This window comes from Oenanthe melanoleuca, chromosome 3 (genome assembly GCF_029582105.1).
Source record: "Oenanthe melanoleuca isolate GR-GAL-2019-014 chromosome 3, OMel1.0, whole genome shotgun sequence".
NCBI lineage: Eukaryota > Metazoa > Chordata > Aves > Passeriformes > Muscicapidae > Oenanthe > Oenanthe melanoleuca.
The window spans coordinates 14,159,197-14,172,968 of record NC_079336.1 but is presented as its reverse complement, the minus strand read 5'-3'; the positions used below and the strand labels follow the sequence as shown (position 1 = coordinate 14,172,968).

The window sequence follows — 13,772 nt, the reverse complement described above, 5'->3', positions numbered from 1 at the left end:
CTGTTGGAATTTCAGTTAAGTTCAGTAGCTTAAATCATACACTTGAAGGCATTTTAGACATGCAATATTAGTTACTTTTAAAATTTGTTGGGTTTTATATGATTCTTGGAATAAAATTAGGATGTAATTTTTGTAATGTCTGTTGTATTTGAACTTCATGTGGAAAGTGCAGTACTGGGATCTACGAAACAGCCTGATTTTAAATTTTTTTTTTACAGGTTACTTTCAGAGTTTGCTGAAGAAAGAAATAAAAATAATACAGAAGGTACATAAATATTCTAGTAGAAGCAATGCTATGATTTTGTAAATGAAACAGTTTTGCAATCAGGGTTATAAAGATTTTTCTTACTGATCATGAAAATGTGTTTTTGTCATTCATTAAGGGCAAATTTTATTTGGAGAAAAGAGTAGATCCTGTTCATGTAAAATGGCTTGCACATTTCTTATTGTTTAGGATAGGGGAGTTTGGTACACATTTTGCTAAGTGCCTCTCTGCTTCTGCTTGTGCATGTTTGCCTCTTGGTTTAGAGTTTTATGTGTGGTAGGTGGAGATGAATGGAAAAGGGAACACACTTTGATCGTAAATAGCAGATACTTACTAGGGGCATCAAACCACATTTATGATAAAATCCAAACTTGTTTAGTCTTGTTAAATAAAATTTCTTAGTGTGTAACATATTTTAGATGTAATCTAGTTTCTTAGTCCAAATAATCCTGAGAGAGTGTGGAAAAGCTAGCAGCAATTAAGATAGAGAAGATAACGGTGTGAACATGGTTCTTTGAGGGCAGAAAGACCAAATCAAAGATTGGAAATCTTCAGGAAGACTTTCCATAACCCGATCCAAATCACAGTTGAAGATAAGATCCAAGATGTGTTACAGTGGTTAGGCCTTTTATCCAGTTTTGGGTCATTTTGACCCTTCTGCTGCTTTGTTTAAAGTTTAAGTCCGTAATAAAATTATGGTATTAGCATGTGTGAGCTCAATTACTGCTGTAACTAGAGACAGTCATCACTGTTAACTAAAACTGGTGATTTACACATTCAGGTGGATACACAAACTTACGGTGGATTTTTTATTTTCCTCTTTACTTCCCTTGAAAACTTAAAGCACATGATAGTGACAGGAGTGGGGAGTTGTGCAACTGCTTTACAAGCTGAGGCTCAAAGCCATTAATGTCTTAATGGGGTTTCTCCCTTATTAACAAGTCTCATTGCCCTTGGGAATTAACAGCTCATTCCTTGCCCACTTTTTAACTTTAAGATCTGCTGGTGCAAATGATCCATATGCTCTGTTTTGTTGTCCCTATGCTTAAAACGTTAGGGTGATGGTGAGCAGCTGCACAGAGAAGCTGATGTGAGAATTTCTCTTATAGATGACCAATCAGTGCCAGAGCTCAAAACTGCCTCTGGCATTTTCCCAAAGTTAGAGTGCTGAAATGAGTAATGAATAATGGTTAATACCACGTTTTAAAGATTCAGTTTATGTTGACTTCATTCTCAACTTAACTATCCATTCTCTAGTCCTTTTTTTTAAATTAAAAATAGTATTTTAGCTCCCATACTTCTTCAAGCCACACTGGAAGTAGTACAAGAGAGTTGTAGTTACCTGCTGTGTGTGTTCTGTGAACTGCACACATCCACAATATGGGTGTAGTTCAAATAAAATGTGATTGAGATACATACAGATGTACATGTATGTGTGTATAAGAGCTGTGTATTTTCCAGTCAGCTCAGCTATATGAATGTCACAACAGCAGTACTGGCCAGGTAAAGGGTTATTACAGTGTAGCATCATGTCTCTGACAATGGGTTTGCATGTGACAGATGCTTAATAATTCATATGAAGTTTAACATGAATTTCTACCACCTCCCACATTGCTCTCCCAGCAATTTAGGAGTATTTACTTAAATCTTAGGATTTAAGGAGCTGATAAAAGGACTTGTATCCAGACCTTTGAATTTCAAGGACTACTAAGGGGTCTTTGTTCCTTTCATGTGTCTCTTGCTTTTTGAGACCATCTATATTTTTATCATTTAGACATTCTGAGGCAGGATAATACAAAAGCAGAAATGCAAGTAATAGAAAAGATGTATAAGTTTGATTTTTAAGAACAGTCTATTCACCTTCAGGAGAGTTTAAACAGCTGGCTGGCAGAGCTGAGCATGATGCAAGCATTGCATGCAGAGCTGCTGGGGCGATGGGGAAATGCAAAGTCTGCTTAATTCACAATGCAGATATTCCACCCACGGGGAATAGCAGTTGATTATTTTTAAATATATAAATCTACACCATATTTCTGTTTGGAATTCTTATCCTTACTGTACCAAATTGGTCTGCTTCAGTATTATGCCTCTTTGGAGGATCAGTGATAAAGGTGCTGCTATATGTCCTATGTCTTCATGTTTTTGCATGTTATGGTAAATACTTGTTCCCATATCAACAAGTGAAGTTCCTGTGCTCCAATCTACGAGAGGCTGATATCAAGACCATTGTCTAGTTTATTTTTCCAACTCTGGTAGTAGAATAGACAGTTGCTAATAGACAGCTGTCTATCATGGGAGCTGATGAAACTATGTGAAATTTTGTATCTGAGCTTCTTTAGGTTTTATTTATTTTAACTTAAGCTTGATGCATAGTTTCATTAATCCCTTGAGTTCAGCTTTGTAACAGTTGAAGGCCACTCCACACAGTGGAGAACAAGTTGATTTTGTAGAGAGGAGGTAGTTTCTAGGCTTACCTGTCCAAAAAAGAAGGGAGAAGGTTTGATTTGTGCTAAATCTATGAAATCTAAGATATGAGGCTTCTTTGCACTTCTTATGACATGCTGTTTTTTCACTCCATTTCTGTATTTCTCTTTCTTATAGAATGATTAGATCAAGTGTGTTTTCTTTAAGCACATAGCATCTGGGGTAGTTTGTATACAGGTGCAAGATGCAGGGTCTAACTGCTTGGAGACCACCTTCTCTGTCATTTCTTTCGTTTTTTCCCAAACTAAGGTGTGTATGTTTTATTCAGGTGGCCCTTATTTCGAGTTCAAGAGATGGTATGAGGTGGTAAAACATTCCTTGGATGTGAAGCAAAAGAAATTGGATGAAGAAAGGGCCAAGTAAGAGGTTTTTAAGTACTTCTCTTTTAAGGTAGACAGTTCTACATGAACTCTTGATCCCTGCAGAAAGTAAAAAAAAGGTTAGAAATTTGCTCCACATATCTATCCACCAAGCTTGAGTGAACAGAATGATTAAATCACTTTCTTAATTTTCTATTTACACTCAAAATATTTATCCAGGTTGTTAATTAAATGCTCACTTACTGTGAAAAATAGCTTATACAGCTGAACAATTAACTGATTACAGTAGATCTAGGCTAACATGCCTTAGTTTGCCTACTCAGGAAAAGATTTGCTTTATATGTTGGAGGGGCAGTGGCTTTTAATAGCACTAAACGTTAGATTATTTCAATTTTAACTTAACACTCTATCAGTACTTGTAATAAGTTATTATTCTTTTATTCATTTGGTCAGCATTCTTTTTGTTAATAATTCTTATGTCTCTTACTGGTAGGTATCTGTGGAGATGTGAAAAGCCATTGTTTTATTCAGTCAAGAAAAAATCTAAAGTTCTAAAGAGAAGACGTGAGTAAACTTTGCTTCTTCCCAGCAACACAGAAATCTGCTCCAACTTTTCCCATCATCGAAAATCTTCAGCTGTGGCTGATAACTTTTACATCTTAAAATATTTTGTCTCCTCTCTTTCATCTCTGGGTACAATTAAGGTAGTACCATTTTATAACCCATGGCTGGAATTCTTCAAACATGCACATCTGAAACTGCCTTTGCCAGTCTTCCTAATAACCTACTGAGCCATGTCTCAGAATAAGTGCTCTTGTCCTCATCTTCTCTAGTTCACCTTTATGTCACTGTTCCTTGTGAGTTGTTGGTCTTGCATAGCTTTCCTGTCTGTTTCCTCCTTTAGTTTCTTGTATGCTTTGGTATGAATATCCCAGCATGACCTTTGGTGAATCTTGCATGTCCCTCTTCTCTCTCCCACTCCTTCTTGCAACCTTCTATGGAAAGCAAGGATGGCTTTACTTGTGTAGCCAGCTGTATGTGGTCAGAAAGCAAGTACAACTACTGTATTTTAGCAGCTCTGAAAGTACTTGTGAGATGTTTCTGGGGTTTGTGTTGTCATAAAAGCAAAGGAACAAAACAACAAAATCCCAGTTGTCTATAGAAATAAGGAAAACAGAATTTTATTCAGCCAAGTTAGATCTGGAGTTCTACATTCTACATTTTATGTTATCTAGAAAGCAGCAGGTATTTGGAGAGAGATATTAAGTGTGGCACGTGGTATTTTTCCTTTTATATGCTCTTTCAGTTTCTGGAAGCAACTGATTCAGAGACTTCTGAGCAAGTTGTATAATCCTATTTGGTTTGAATTACACATGTTGGATTTCTCCTTCCAGAGTGCAGTGGGTTTTTTTTTAAGTACTTACTCTTCAAAATTCAGTTGGGGTGATCCTGCAGTCAAGTCATGTTCCATGGAAAACCATGTTTGATATATTTATTTCAAGCTTGTTTATTTACTCAGTTGCCCTTTGATTCCTGCATTTATAGGAACAGAGATTCCTCTTCTGGCTTTGCTTCTCTTGGAGCTAGAAGACAACTGCTTAGATTACAGAACTTTATCATAATGTTGTGAGCAGGAATATAATGTAATTTTAACTGGGCAGGATTCATCTTAAAACAGAAGTACCATAATAGAGACAAACAGTGCTCTAGAACACTTATGTGCCAGGTATAGATTTTTCAGAAGCCTTCCTAGACCTTTGATTTTGATCATAGATTTTAGTGTCATCTTAAAAAATAAACTTCCCAGTCATTGCATTATTTTAGGTTTTTTTCCTGGTTTGGTTTTGGTTTTTTTTCCCCTTAAATATATGAAGAGTATATTTAAATACATCTTATAAAAAGAAGTTTAAGCTCTAGCAATGTTTTTTAACCTGTTTTTTATCCTAGATAAACAAGTCATAGGCTGTCATACAGTGTTTGCTGATCTAACACAATACCTTCTTTCCCTTCTCAGCCTCAGTAATTTAGGAAAGCTTGTCATTCATTCACTAGCAATGGCAAACATAGAGTGGTTTTTTTTGTTGTTGGGGTTTTTTACCAGTTGAAATTTGCACCATGAAAAACTTAACCTTGAATGTGATTGAATGTGCTTTTTATCAGCATAAGAATCCCAGCAGTAACAAATGGATTTTACAGGATTTACTTGCAGGAATGTTTTAGAATGCCCCACTACTAACCATAGGTATAGAAAACACGGTATTTTGAATTATGGTTCAAAATGTTTCACTAAAACCCATAAAGAGGGTGGTAGTGAGAACCTAAAGACTTCAAGGATTTCTTGTGTTTCGTGCAGAGGTTTAGAGAAAAAAAATTCAAATGCACAAATACCCCATTTTCTTCTTGTATTAATCACCTCGAAACAGTATTCTGGTACCTAATACTTTTGAATTTGTTTCTTTTGTTTCTCTTTGCGTAGAAATGGTTGTGAGTTTACAAAATCAGTTTGGCAAGCTGTCTGGTTCAGTGCAACGTGCTAAAAAGCCAAATCCTTCAAGTTTTCAGTTAAGTTGGTCTGAAGAAAATGCAGATGGGAGTTGTTTTCACGGGCATAGCCTGAAGGGAGTCTTGCAAGAAAAATGTGGTTTACTGACAGCCAGGAACCCTGACTATTGGCTGTGTACAGTTAAACTATGTAATGAGAAGTAAGTATTCACATTTTTGCTAAGTACATTTCAGAAAGCTCTCCTGAGTGTAAAGTACTGTACATATATTTTTGCAAGCAGCAAATACAGGGTGTGTGCACAGCTATGTGTTCCTGTATAGTTACAATCACTTCTAGAAAGGGGTGTGTGAGGAATGGGTAGTCTGGGACTGTGAGTAGACAAACTGTAACATGAAGAGTGATCAAAGTGAGCTTATGAGAGGAGAGGAGATGAGACAAAATCAACAACTGGTGTCACATGACAAGAGTAGCAGCTATGTGCAAATACTCACTTCATTTCTTCATAGTGTTTTATAAAAATACCTGTGATGCAGCTCTCCAGAGAATGGAAACACAGTCCCATTCCTCTCCTCCCTGGCCTCTTAAAAAACCCACAGAAAATTAATCACTATCTCTGAATCACTATACTGATTTTGTGATGCCCATAATCACAGTGACTTCTGGATCATATGCCTTTGGTTCTGCCATTGGTTGTATTATGAAACCCTAATCCAGAAGAGGAGTATACTGGTGAGTATCAGTGAAAAAGATCAACTCTCTAGCTGGCTTGGATTCTCCTGAATTTCTCACGTGTGCTATTGGAAAGTGGTTTTTGGAAAGGAGGTTGGGTTACATTCATGTGAAATGAGATTTCATTTGTCTGTTGAATAATGTGAAATCTTTATGTAGTATGTAATTTGAAATGGTATTCAGAGATCAATAACCCCTATGCAGTCTTGGTGATCCAGTCCTGATTTTTAAGACATTAAATTCCTCTTGAAAATAAGTGGGTTTTACAAGTATGCAGTCTTTTCTGTCTTTCTGTGGATTTATTTGCTTATCTTTATTTCCCTTTTCGCATTACTTTTCATGTACCCACCGTGACAGAAATGGGTTGGAATAATGTAAGCACAGTGTTACATTACAAGAGGTTTGGTTGTATGGATTCATTCTTTTGTATGAATAAGAACCTTTTTTTTTTTTTTTTTCTTAAAGGGAGTACAGGTAATAATCTTGTTACCACAGATTTGCGTAAATCTTATGTACACATTGAATGAGTAGATATTTTGGTGTATGTTTGTGTGAATAATCTTCCATGCAAAGTCTGTTTTTAAGCTTATATTTTCATATGTAATATATTAAAATGTTAATGGCAAACTGTCATAGTCTTCATGAAACAAGATTTGAATTTAAATTCTTACCAGTTAAATTTCCCATTATAACATTTGCAATGCAAGTAGTTAAGTATACATCTGACACTTACTTAATGCTGGAAAACAACATCTACTCCCTCAGATATGAGGGCTCATCCTCTGTGTATGTAGAATAGAACTAAAAAAAAAAAAAAAATTACAAATTCTCTTTCTCTAAAAACCAGCATGGTCTAACTGGACTGCTGAAATTCCTGGGACTAAAGTGTGATTACAGTCTCAGCAAAGCTGAGATTGGTCAAATGGTTGGTGAAATGCTTTTACATTTTATTTTAAAACTTTCTGGTTTAAACTGGATTCTAAACTGATTTGATATGGAAGTCTTTAGGTGACAGGAGTTGTACTCAATGTTCCTAAAGGTCTTTTCCAGCCTTAAGGACTGTATGATTCAATATGTGATGAGGTGTTACAGAGTGTGGAAAATGTGGTAATGCTTTTGGGAGGTGTGAGGTAGGGCAGAGGACAGGATGCATGGCATGAGAGACCTAGTTCCAGATTTCCAGTGTGCCAGACTTTGGGAGGCTTTGAACAGACTGTGCTCCCTGAAGTGTGGCTTGCCTGGCACCCAGGACGGGTCTGGCTGTTCCTCCAGTTTGAGGTAAAATGTAAATGTTTGCTGGGCCAGAGGGAGTGAGCAAATGACTTTATAGTCTAGTAATTAGCACACTTGCCTGTAAATTGGGACAGACAGATCCCAGTTGTTGTTCTGGTGAATATTTAAGACAGCTGCTCTGAATCAGGGAACATTTTAAACTGCTTCTCCACATCCCAAGGCAATACCTAGTAAGTTAGAAGATGTATAGCATTTATAGGTGAAAATAACACCTGAACCCCCATATCAGTGTACAGTGTTTTTATTTAAAAATTAAAACTTTGTAGTATTTTAAACTAAATTTGAGGCACCAACAACACTTTGGTGTTTTTCCAATCTAAATTGCTGAACTTTATGTTTACAGAGCTATCTCTGCAGCTCGTCCTCTGCAGCTCATATTTTGTTCCTTCTGATGCTTGTTGCCACCAAGTCTAGTTCTGCTATTTTCATTATATACTTATATATCAATCACCTCATCATTTTCATTAACATTTTCACCTACAAAATAATGAAGCAGAAGGCTTCTGCACCACTTACTACTTTCTGTTGACCTCATCAGTGTTTGCTCCAATGTTTCCTGTATTTCCTGTGTTATTCTGTTGACATAACTTAGCTTTTCTCTCTTGTTTTCTAGACATGTAATTTGTATTTAGCACACAAAGGCAATGGGCAATAAATAATGGGTTATTATCCTATGACATAGTGTCAGGAAAAATGAGAAGGGAACCATGGAGAGGGAAGAACAGAGTAAAGAGCCTAAGGTGTCTGAATTGGATAGTCTTAGAAATTTAAAAAATAGGGTGAAGTAGTTATTTTAATACTCTGCTACATTTGCTAAAAAGCTAGAAGAACAAACAGGGATTCCATTTAGTCTTGAAAGGCAAAGAATGTATTCTTTGCTGACTGAGTGAGATCCTGAATCATAGAGCAAGAAGCTCTAGTGGCTTTTGCTTCTTACTGTGATTGCACCAGCTCTGAAGGGATCTTGGTTCAGTCCTATACTTCAGTTTTTGCAGGAGTGGATCACTTCACAGGAATCAACGCTGTAAACTAGAATCGTGATTTGTGCTGTAGGTAAAATGTAGAGTTTGTCTCTAATTACAGTTTAATATATAAATGCTAGCTAAATATTAAATACAGTTGTAATTTAGAGCTTTTGTTTTCTCCTCATTTCTTTTCAGATTGTGTGGTCATCTGGCTCATTACAGAGAAGTGGAGTTTCCCCAGAGTTACCATTTTGTACTAGGGTTGTTCTCCTTTCTTCTGAGGATTCAGCCCTCTTATATCCATGATGAGGTGTGTATGATAGAGCACAAACTTTTTAATAAAAAACTCTATAAAAAACTAAAATACAACGCAGTCCTACGGAAGTAAAAAAGGCCTAAAACCGCCAGTATTAAACCCATGTGAATTAGTTGGTTGGATTCCAAACCATCGTATTACATCCAAACTTGCTCTGATTCTTCTGTCTCATGGACATTTTTTGTTAAGATAGTAGTGCTGAGATCTGCTACTGTACTTCAGTTTTAGTGTCATGTTATCTATAATTTGTCACTGATACTGGGAAGGGAAACTTCTGAGGAAACTGTTAATTAGCTTTTATTTCATACATTTGCATCAGAGACAACAGGAAGCTGTGAAATTACCTTTTTTGGGCCATAATTGTACATGTTTTGAGTGTCCTGGTCATGACAGCATCTAATTATGTTGTAAGATTTTGCAATTAAAATATCTATTTTTTTACTTACCATTGTATAACAGTAAATATATTTCTAGAAAATAATGTTTACTTTGTTTTTAAATACTATGTTAACAAATAAAAGAAGCAGTTTGTTAATGTTGTCATTGCAGTGAGTTTTTTCTTTATTATTTCTAAACAGCATTCCAGTTGTTCTGGAACAACTCTGGCACAATTTTCTACATTTCCTTGCACACTGTGTATTTCCCAGTCTTTTGTTAAGCCAGAGCTTCTCATTTAGGTTAACATCTTTCAGGTCCACGTTCCCATTCAGACAGATTTTGCAGATTCTTTTGTGTTTGGTATAAAATCTGATCCTATTTCTAGTGCAGTGGTAACTGCCAGGTCCTCCTGTCATTCTTCCTTTGCAAGGCAACTGTTAAATCCTTGAATTTCTTCTGACCACTTTATAACCCAGTATCTTCAGCAGCTTGTGCCTTGGCCATTCCACCAGTTTCTCATGCTCAATCTTATTTGTGCACCATGTTTTTATACTGTCCCAGATGAATGAAGTTGGGTGCTGCCACTACATGAAAGACACCATAACAATATACATACTTATGTTGAACCTAGATGCTGTGTAGATACCCAGATGAATAATGATGGTTTCAGCTGAATGAAATTAAATTCATCATTTCTAACCATCAGTACAGAGTACAGAACTTAACAAATCTGTTTGATCAAATCCAAAACCAACAGCTGTTTCTAAACATCATAACTAAGAAAAATGGTGCTTGCAGACTTGACAAAGAGTAATGACTTCCTCCCTGAGCAAGTGCCTCAGTGAGATTTAATCTGGGAGAGTAATCAGTTCAGTGAGTAGATTGCAAAGAGTTTAAACCATGAAGTTGTTTAAAAATTGGGAATGATATTTAAAAGAAGGTGAATGATAGGAGAGGTGATGTGCCCTACCTGTCTGGAGCAAGTGATAAAGTGGTGTTTCACATACGAGTAGGGCAGGCAGGACTATTAAAAGTGAGTTTTAATAGTTACATGGAAATATGGTGTCCTGATTTGGGGTGGCAGAGAAGACACAGTTTGGGTGAAAGCTTTTACGTTTTCAGGTATTTTAATTAGTTATTGTAGCACAGGGATTTAAAGCAATGATCCTACAAAGTGACTAACGTGCAGATGAGCAGGCATAGTTTGAGCCATACAGAACTTCCTTGATGTGGGAAGAGGAAAGAGACTGAATTACTACTCGGTGCATGTGTTAAGAGATTTCGTAAGTGGGCACAGTGTAGTATGTGTAAATCTATTGCCATGCTGTGCTGGATACCTCAGACCTCTGGTGAGGTGTGTCTGAACTGATGTTTACATTAATGGACTTGGAACAAACCAGTATAAATCTCCTCTTGTGTCTGGTGTTTGTGTTTTAAAATTAGCCATTACCTATTATGTTTGACCTCACCTGAGCAAATTACTAATATTTGTAAGTATTTGGTAAAACTATTTTGTACTTTTCTAGATGGGTATTTGTATCAGTTGAAAATCTAGAGAAGTGCAATACACATTGTCACTTTTCAACAGTGCTGGCTCCAATGACTGAGATGGTCTCATTCTTTTTACTGTAATATCTGTTAAAGTTTTGAATTAACTATCCAAAAGACACCCTGGTATACATAAAGGATTAATTTAATTCAGAAGTCTTTATTTGAAGGACTTACGCACTTAATTATAGGGATAGCTTTCTCCTAAAACTACTGTAGTAGTAAAATCTGAGCTTCATAAATTAAAAATACTGTGCTCATTGTTACATTGTTACAAACGTAAGAAAGCTTCCTTAGATGTTAGACTAAATTAAAGCTGTACTTTAATAAACGGGCATAAAGCTTGCAGTTAATCATAAGAGCCATGTGCCTTCTGGACACACAGGCTAGGAGTCAGATGTAAAATAAAGGGTGTGCCCCAAAAATGCTTTTGGTTAGTTCTATGCAGTTTAATCAATCAACACTCGTGTTGGAGTGATGGTGTTCAGGAAGCTGAGGACAGGAGTGCCTTCTCTCGGTGCAGTGCGGCTGAGCTGCGCTGGGACAGCTGCGGGCACGGCCCGAGGGCAGGGCGCTGCGCAGCCGGCGCTTCCAATTCCTCCTCGGCTTGGAAATTATTCCTCCTTTCTCTAGCTATTTGCTGAAAGCACCCAGGCAAAGCTCAGCTACTTTTTTGTGCTTAATCCCGTGTAAATTTTCAATAAAAGAGGCTCCCCTTGTTTAGTTTCTTGAAAATTTGAATGACTGTTCTTAAGTATATAGATAAAGGCAAGTGGGGGTTTTGAGAATAAACATCTTAAACAGTATATACTAAGAAGACTTAATTAATTATTAACTTAGACAATAGCAAATCAGTTATTCCAAGACCTTTATGTACGTTCTAAAGTGAATTTTCACTTTTTCCTAGTTTATGTGTTAGGAAAAAAGTGTGTTTAAATTGGCAAAAGTAACCTTGCTTTATGATTCTAAATGTAACCTTTCTGGTTTTTTGGTAGAGAAATATGACAGATGTCTAATTTTCTTTTGAAAGGCATGACCTTCAGCAGAATTGGTATATTACCCTTACTAGTTTTTCACTACCTCACTGTGTCTGTATTCTCAGTATCAGTTTAATGTCAATCAAATACATTTTTTCCTTAAGAAGTTTTGCTGTTGTCCAGACATGGAGAGATGTCTGACATACAGAGAGTTAAGGCCTTGAACCTGATATAACCAGAGAATGAGAATCAGCAAGGCCCAATGCCTTTAAGCAATGCTAGTCTAATTTATTTGTCATAGTGTATTGCATGGCCTTCACTGCAATTACGTCTTTCCTAACCCATTTTTAGCACAGCCCCTGAAACAATGATGTGTAGAAGATTTAAGAAAGCTTCATGCAGTATTGCAGGCAAGGCAGTGAGTATCTTGCTTTCTCATAATCTCTTGGGAATCTCAAAAGTCCCTCAAATTACTTTTCTCCTGTTTTGGACAAATAAGACTGCTGCTTGTTTTGAATAAAAATCAGGATATTGTAATAAGTTGTCAAGATGATGCACTTGCAGGGCTGGGAGCAAAAGAGCCAGAACCTACAGGGCCTTTGGGACAGGTAAAGTCTGGATGTGTTAAATCCCCAAATAAGGTGTCTGCCCCCTAGATCATCTGCCCTTTTCCCCATGTCAGGTTGAGTAAGTTTTGTTCTTCACAGGCAGAGAAAAGTCAGGGTAACTCTGTGTACTGAGTCTTCCATTTTGACCCAAAATGGAATGGGCTTCCCAGCACATATGGTTGTACATATTTCCTGGCTGAGCATGTTTGTGTGTGGGTTGGTTACAGCAGTGTCTCTCACTGCATTTGTCCTTGTGCTAAATGCAGGATGCTTGCTTTCCAGCATCTCCTTCACAGTTACTGGTCCTGTTGCTCCTCATGTGTGAAGCTCTTTGTTCCTGGCCAGGTTAGATGAGGGAGAGCATAAAGGGGATGCCAAGATGTGGAAACAGGCATATGTGAAAGATTTCTCACTGTTCCTTTTGCTAGGATGCTGCTGAAATGGTGAATTAAAATGAGTAAGGATTACCAGAACAGGAGGTGGAAGCTGGTGTCCTCACGTGAAGTTATTGCTGCCCTTGTACTGCTGCTAATGGCAGCATTTCCAGAGTCAGAACACAACTTCCCCGCCCTCAGCATCTACATTCTGCCTCCAGCAGTACCTCAGGTGGTTTTAGAAGAAAATACAAGTACTTTCCTCTGGTAATCCCATATAGCTGCTCTCTGTTGTAGAAGCACTCTGAGTGTGCTCATAGACCACCCCATTGTCCCAGCAGTGGCTTTGCTCTCCAGCTGCAGACCCTGCTGTTGCATCATGACAGTGCCACCAAGCATGTTCACTGCCACGTTGTGATCCTGAGATGCTTCTGTTGTGCTGTGTTGATACAAAATTGTGGCAGACTATTGTTTCCTGAACTGAAACCTGGGGCTTTTAAGAGTATTTATGTTATCTTTAGGGATAAATACAGAAAAAAAGGGGAATCTTTAAGGAATGTTTGCAAGATTGTGTATAGGGATATGGCTGAAGTGGAAAGCAAACTATTTATTTTTTTGGTATTTCATACATTGTGCTTTCATTTATTACGATACCTTTTCCTCCTCAGCTTTTGCCATCTCTTCCTTACAAGGCATTTTCACCTTCGTTTTCCATTGTCATTTGTCTATTTGTTTCCACTGTGCCTTCTTTCACCTCAGTTTCCACTAAGTTTGTGAAAACTCTGTCTGAGCTTTTATTTTCTTTTTAAGCTATTTGTTATCTTCAGGCTAATTCTGCAAGGCTCTGTGATCAGCTTTGGGCTACTTTTCCAGGTCTGTCCTTAGCGACCTGGCAGAGAAGGAAAGCTTGCTGGGTGTGCTGTGTAATGGAAAGCATAGGAGCTTCCCTGCTCTTTACATCCAGCCCAGCTGTTGTATCTGAGGGTTTCAGAGATTAAGCAAAAAGTATCTT

The 13,772-nt window shown here is 37.3% G+C and overlaps 2 protein-coding genes across 3 annotated transcripts in view; both read left to right on the top strand.

Annotated features, from left to right (window-relative positions):
* Positions 1 to 9,418, top strand: part of TAF1B (TATA-box binding protein associated factor, RNA polymerase I subunit B) — a 45,307-nt gene extending 35,889 nt beyond the window's left edge. The window contains exons 11-16 of one of the 2 annotated variants that reach the window (XM_056488276.1): positions 219 to 265; positions 3,018 to 3,108; positions 3,563 to 3,633; positions 5,546 to 5,771; positions 6,226 to 6,301; positions 8,755 to 9,418. In XM_056488276.1, coding sequence (XP_056344251.1) covers positions 219 to 265; positions 3,018 to 3,108; positions 3,563 to 3,633; positions 5,546 to 5,771; positions 6,226 to 6,301; positions 8,755 to 8,865 — 622 coding nt within the window. In that variant the 3' untranslated portion in view covers positions 8,866 to 9,418. The remainder of the gene's footprint in view (positions 1 to 218; positions 266 to 3,017; positions 3,109 to 3,562; positions 3,634 to 5,545; positions 5,772 to 6,225; positions 6,302 to 8,754) is intronic. The other variant, XM_056488274.1, reaches the window with a different exon arrangement.
* A 3,703-nt stretch (positions 9,419 to 13,121) lies between these two features.
* Positions 13,122 to 13,772, top strand: part of GRHL1 (grainyhead like transcription factor 1) — a 43,995-nt gene continuing 43,344 nt past the window's right edge. Inside the window, exon 1 of the mRNA XM_056487365.1 lies at positions 13,122 to 13,378. The gene's annotated coding sequence lies outside the window, so the exon portion shown is untranslated. The remainder of the gene's footprint in view (positions 13,379 to 13,772) is intronic.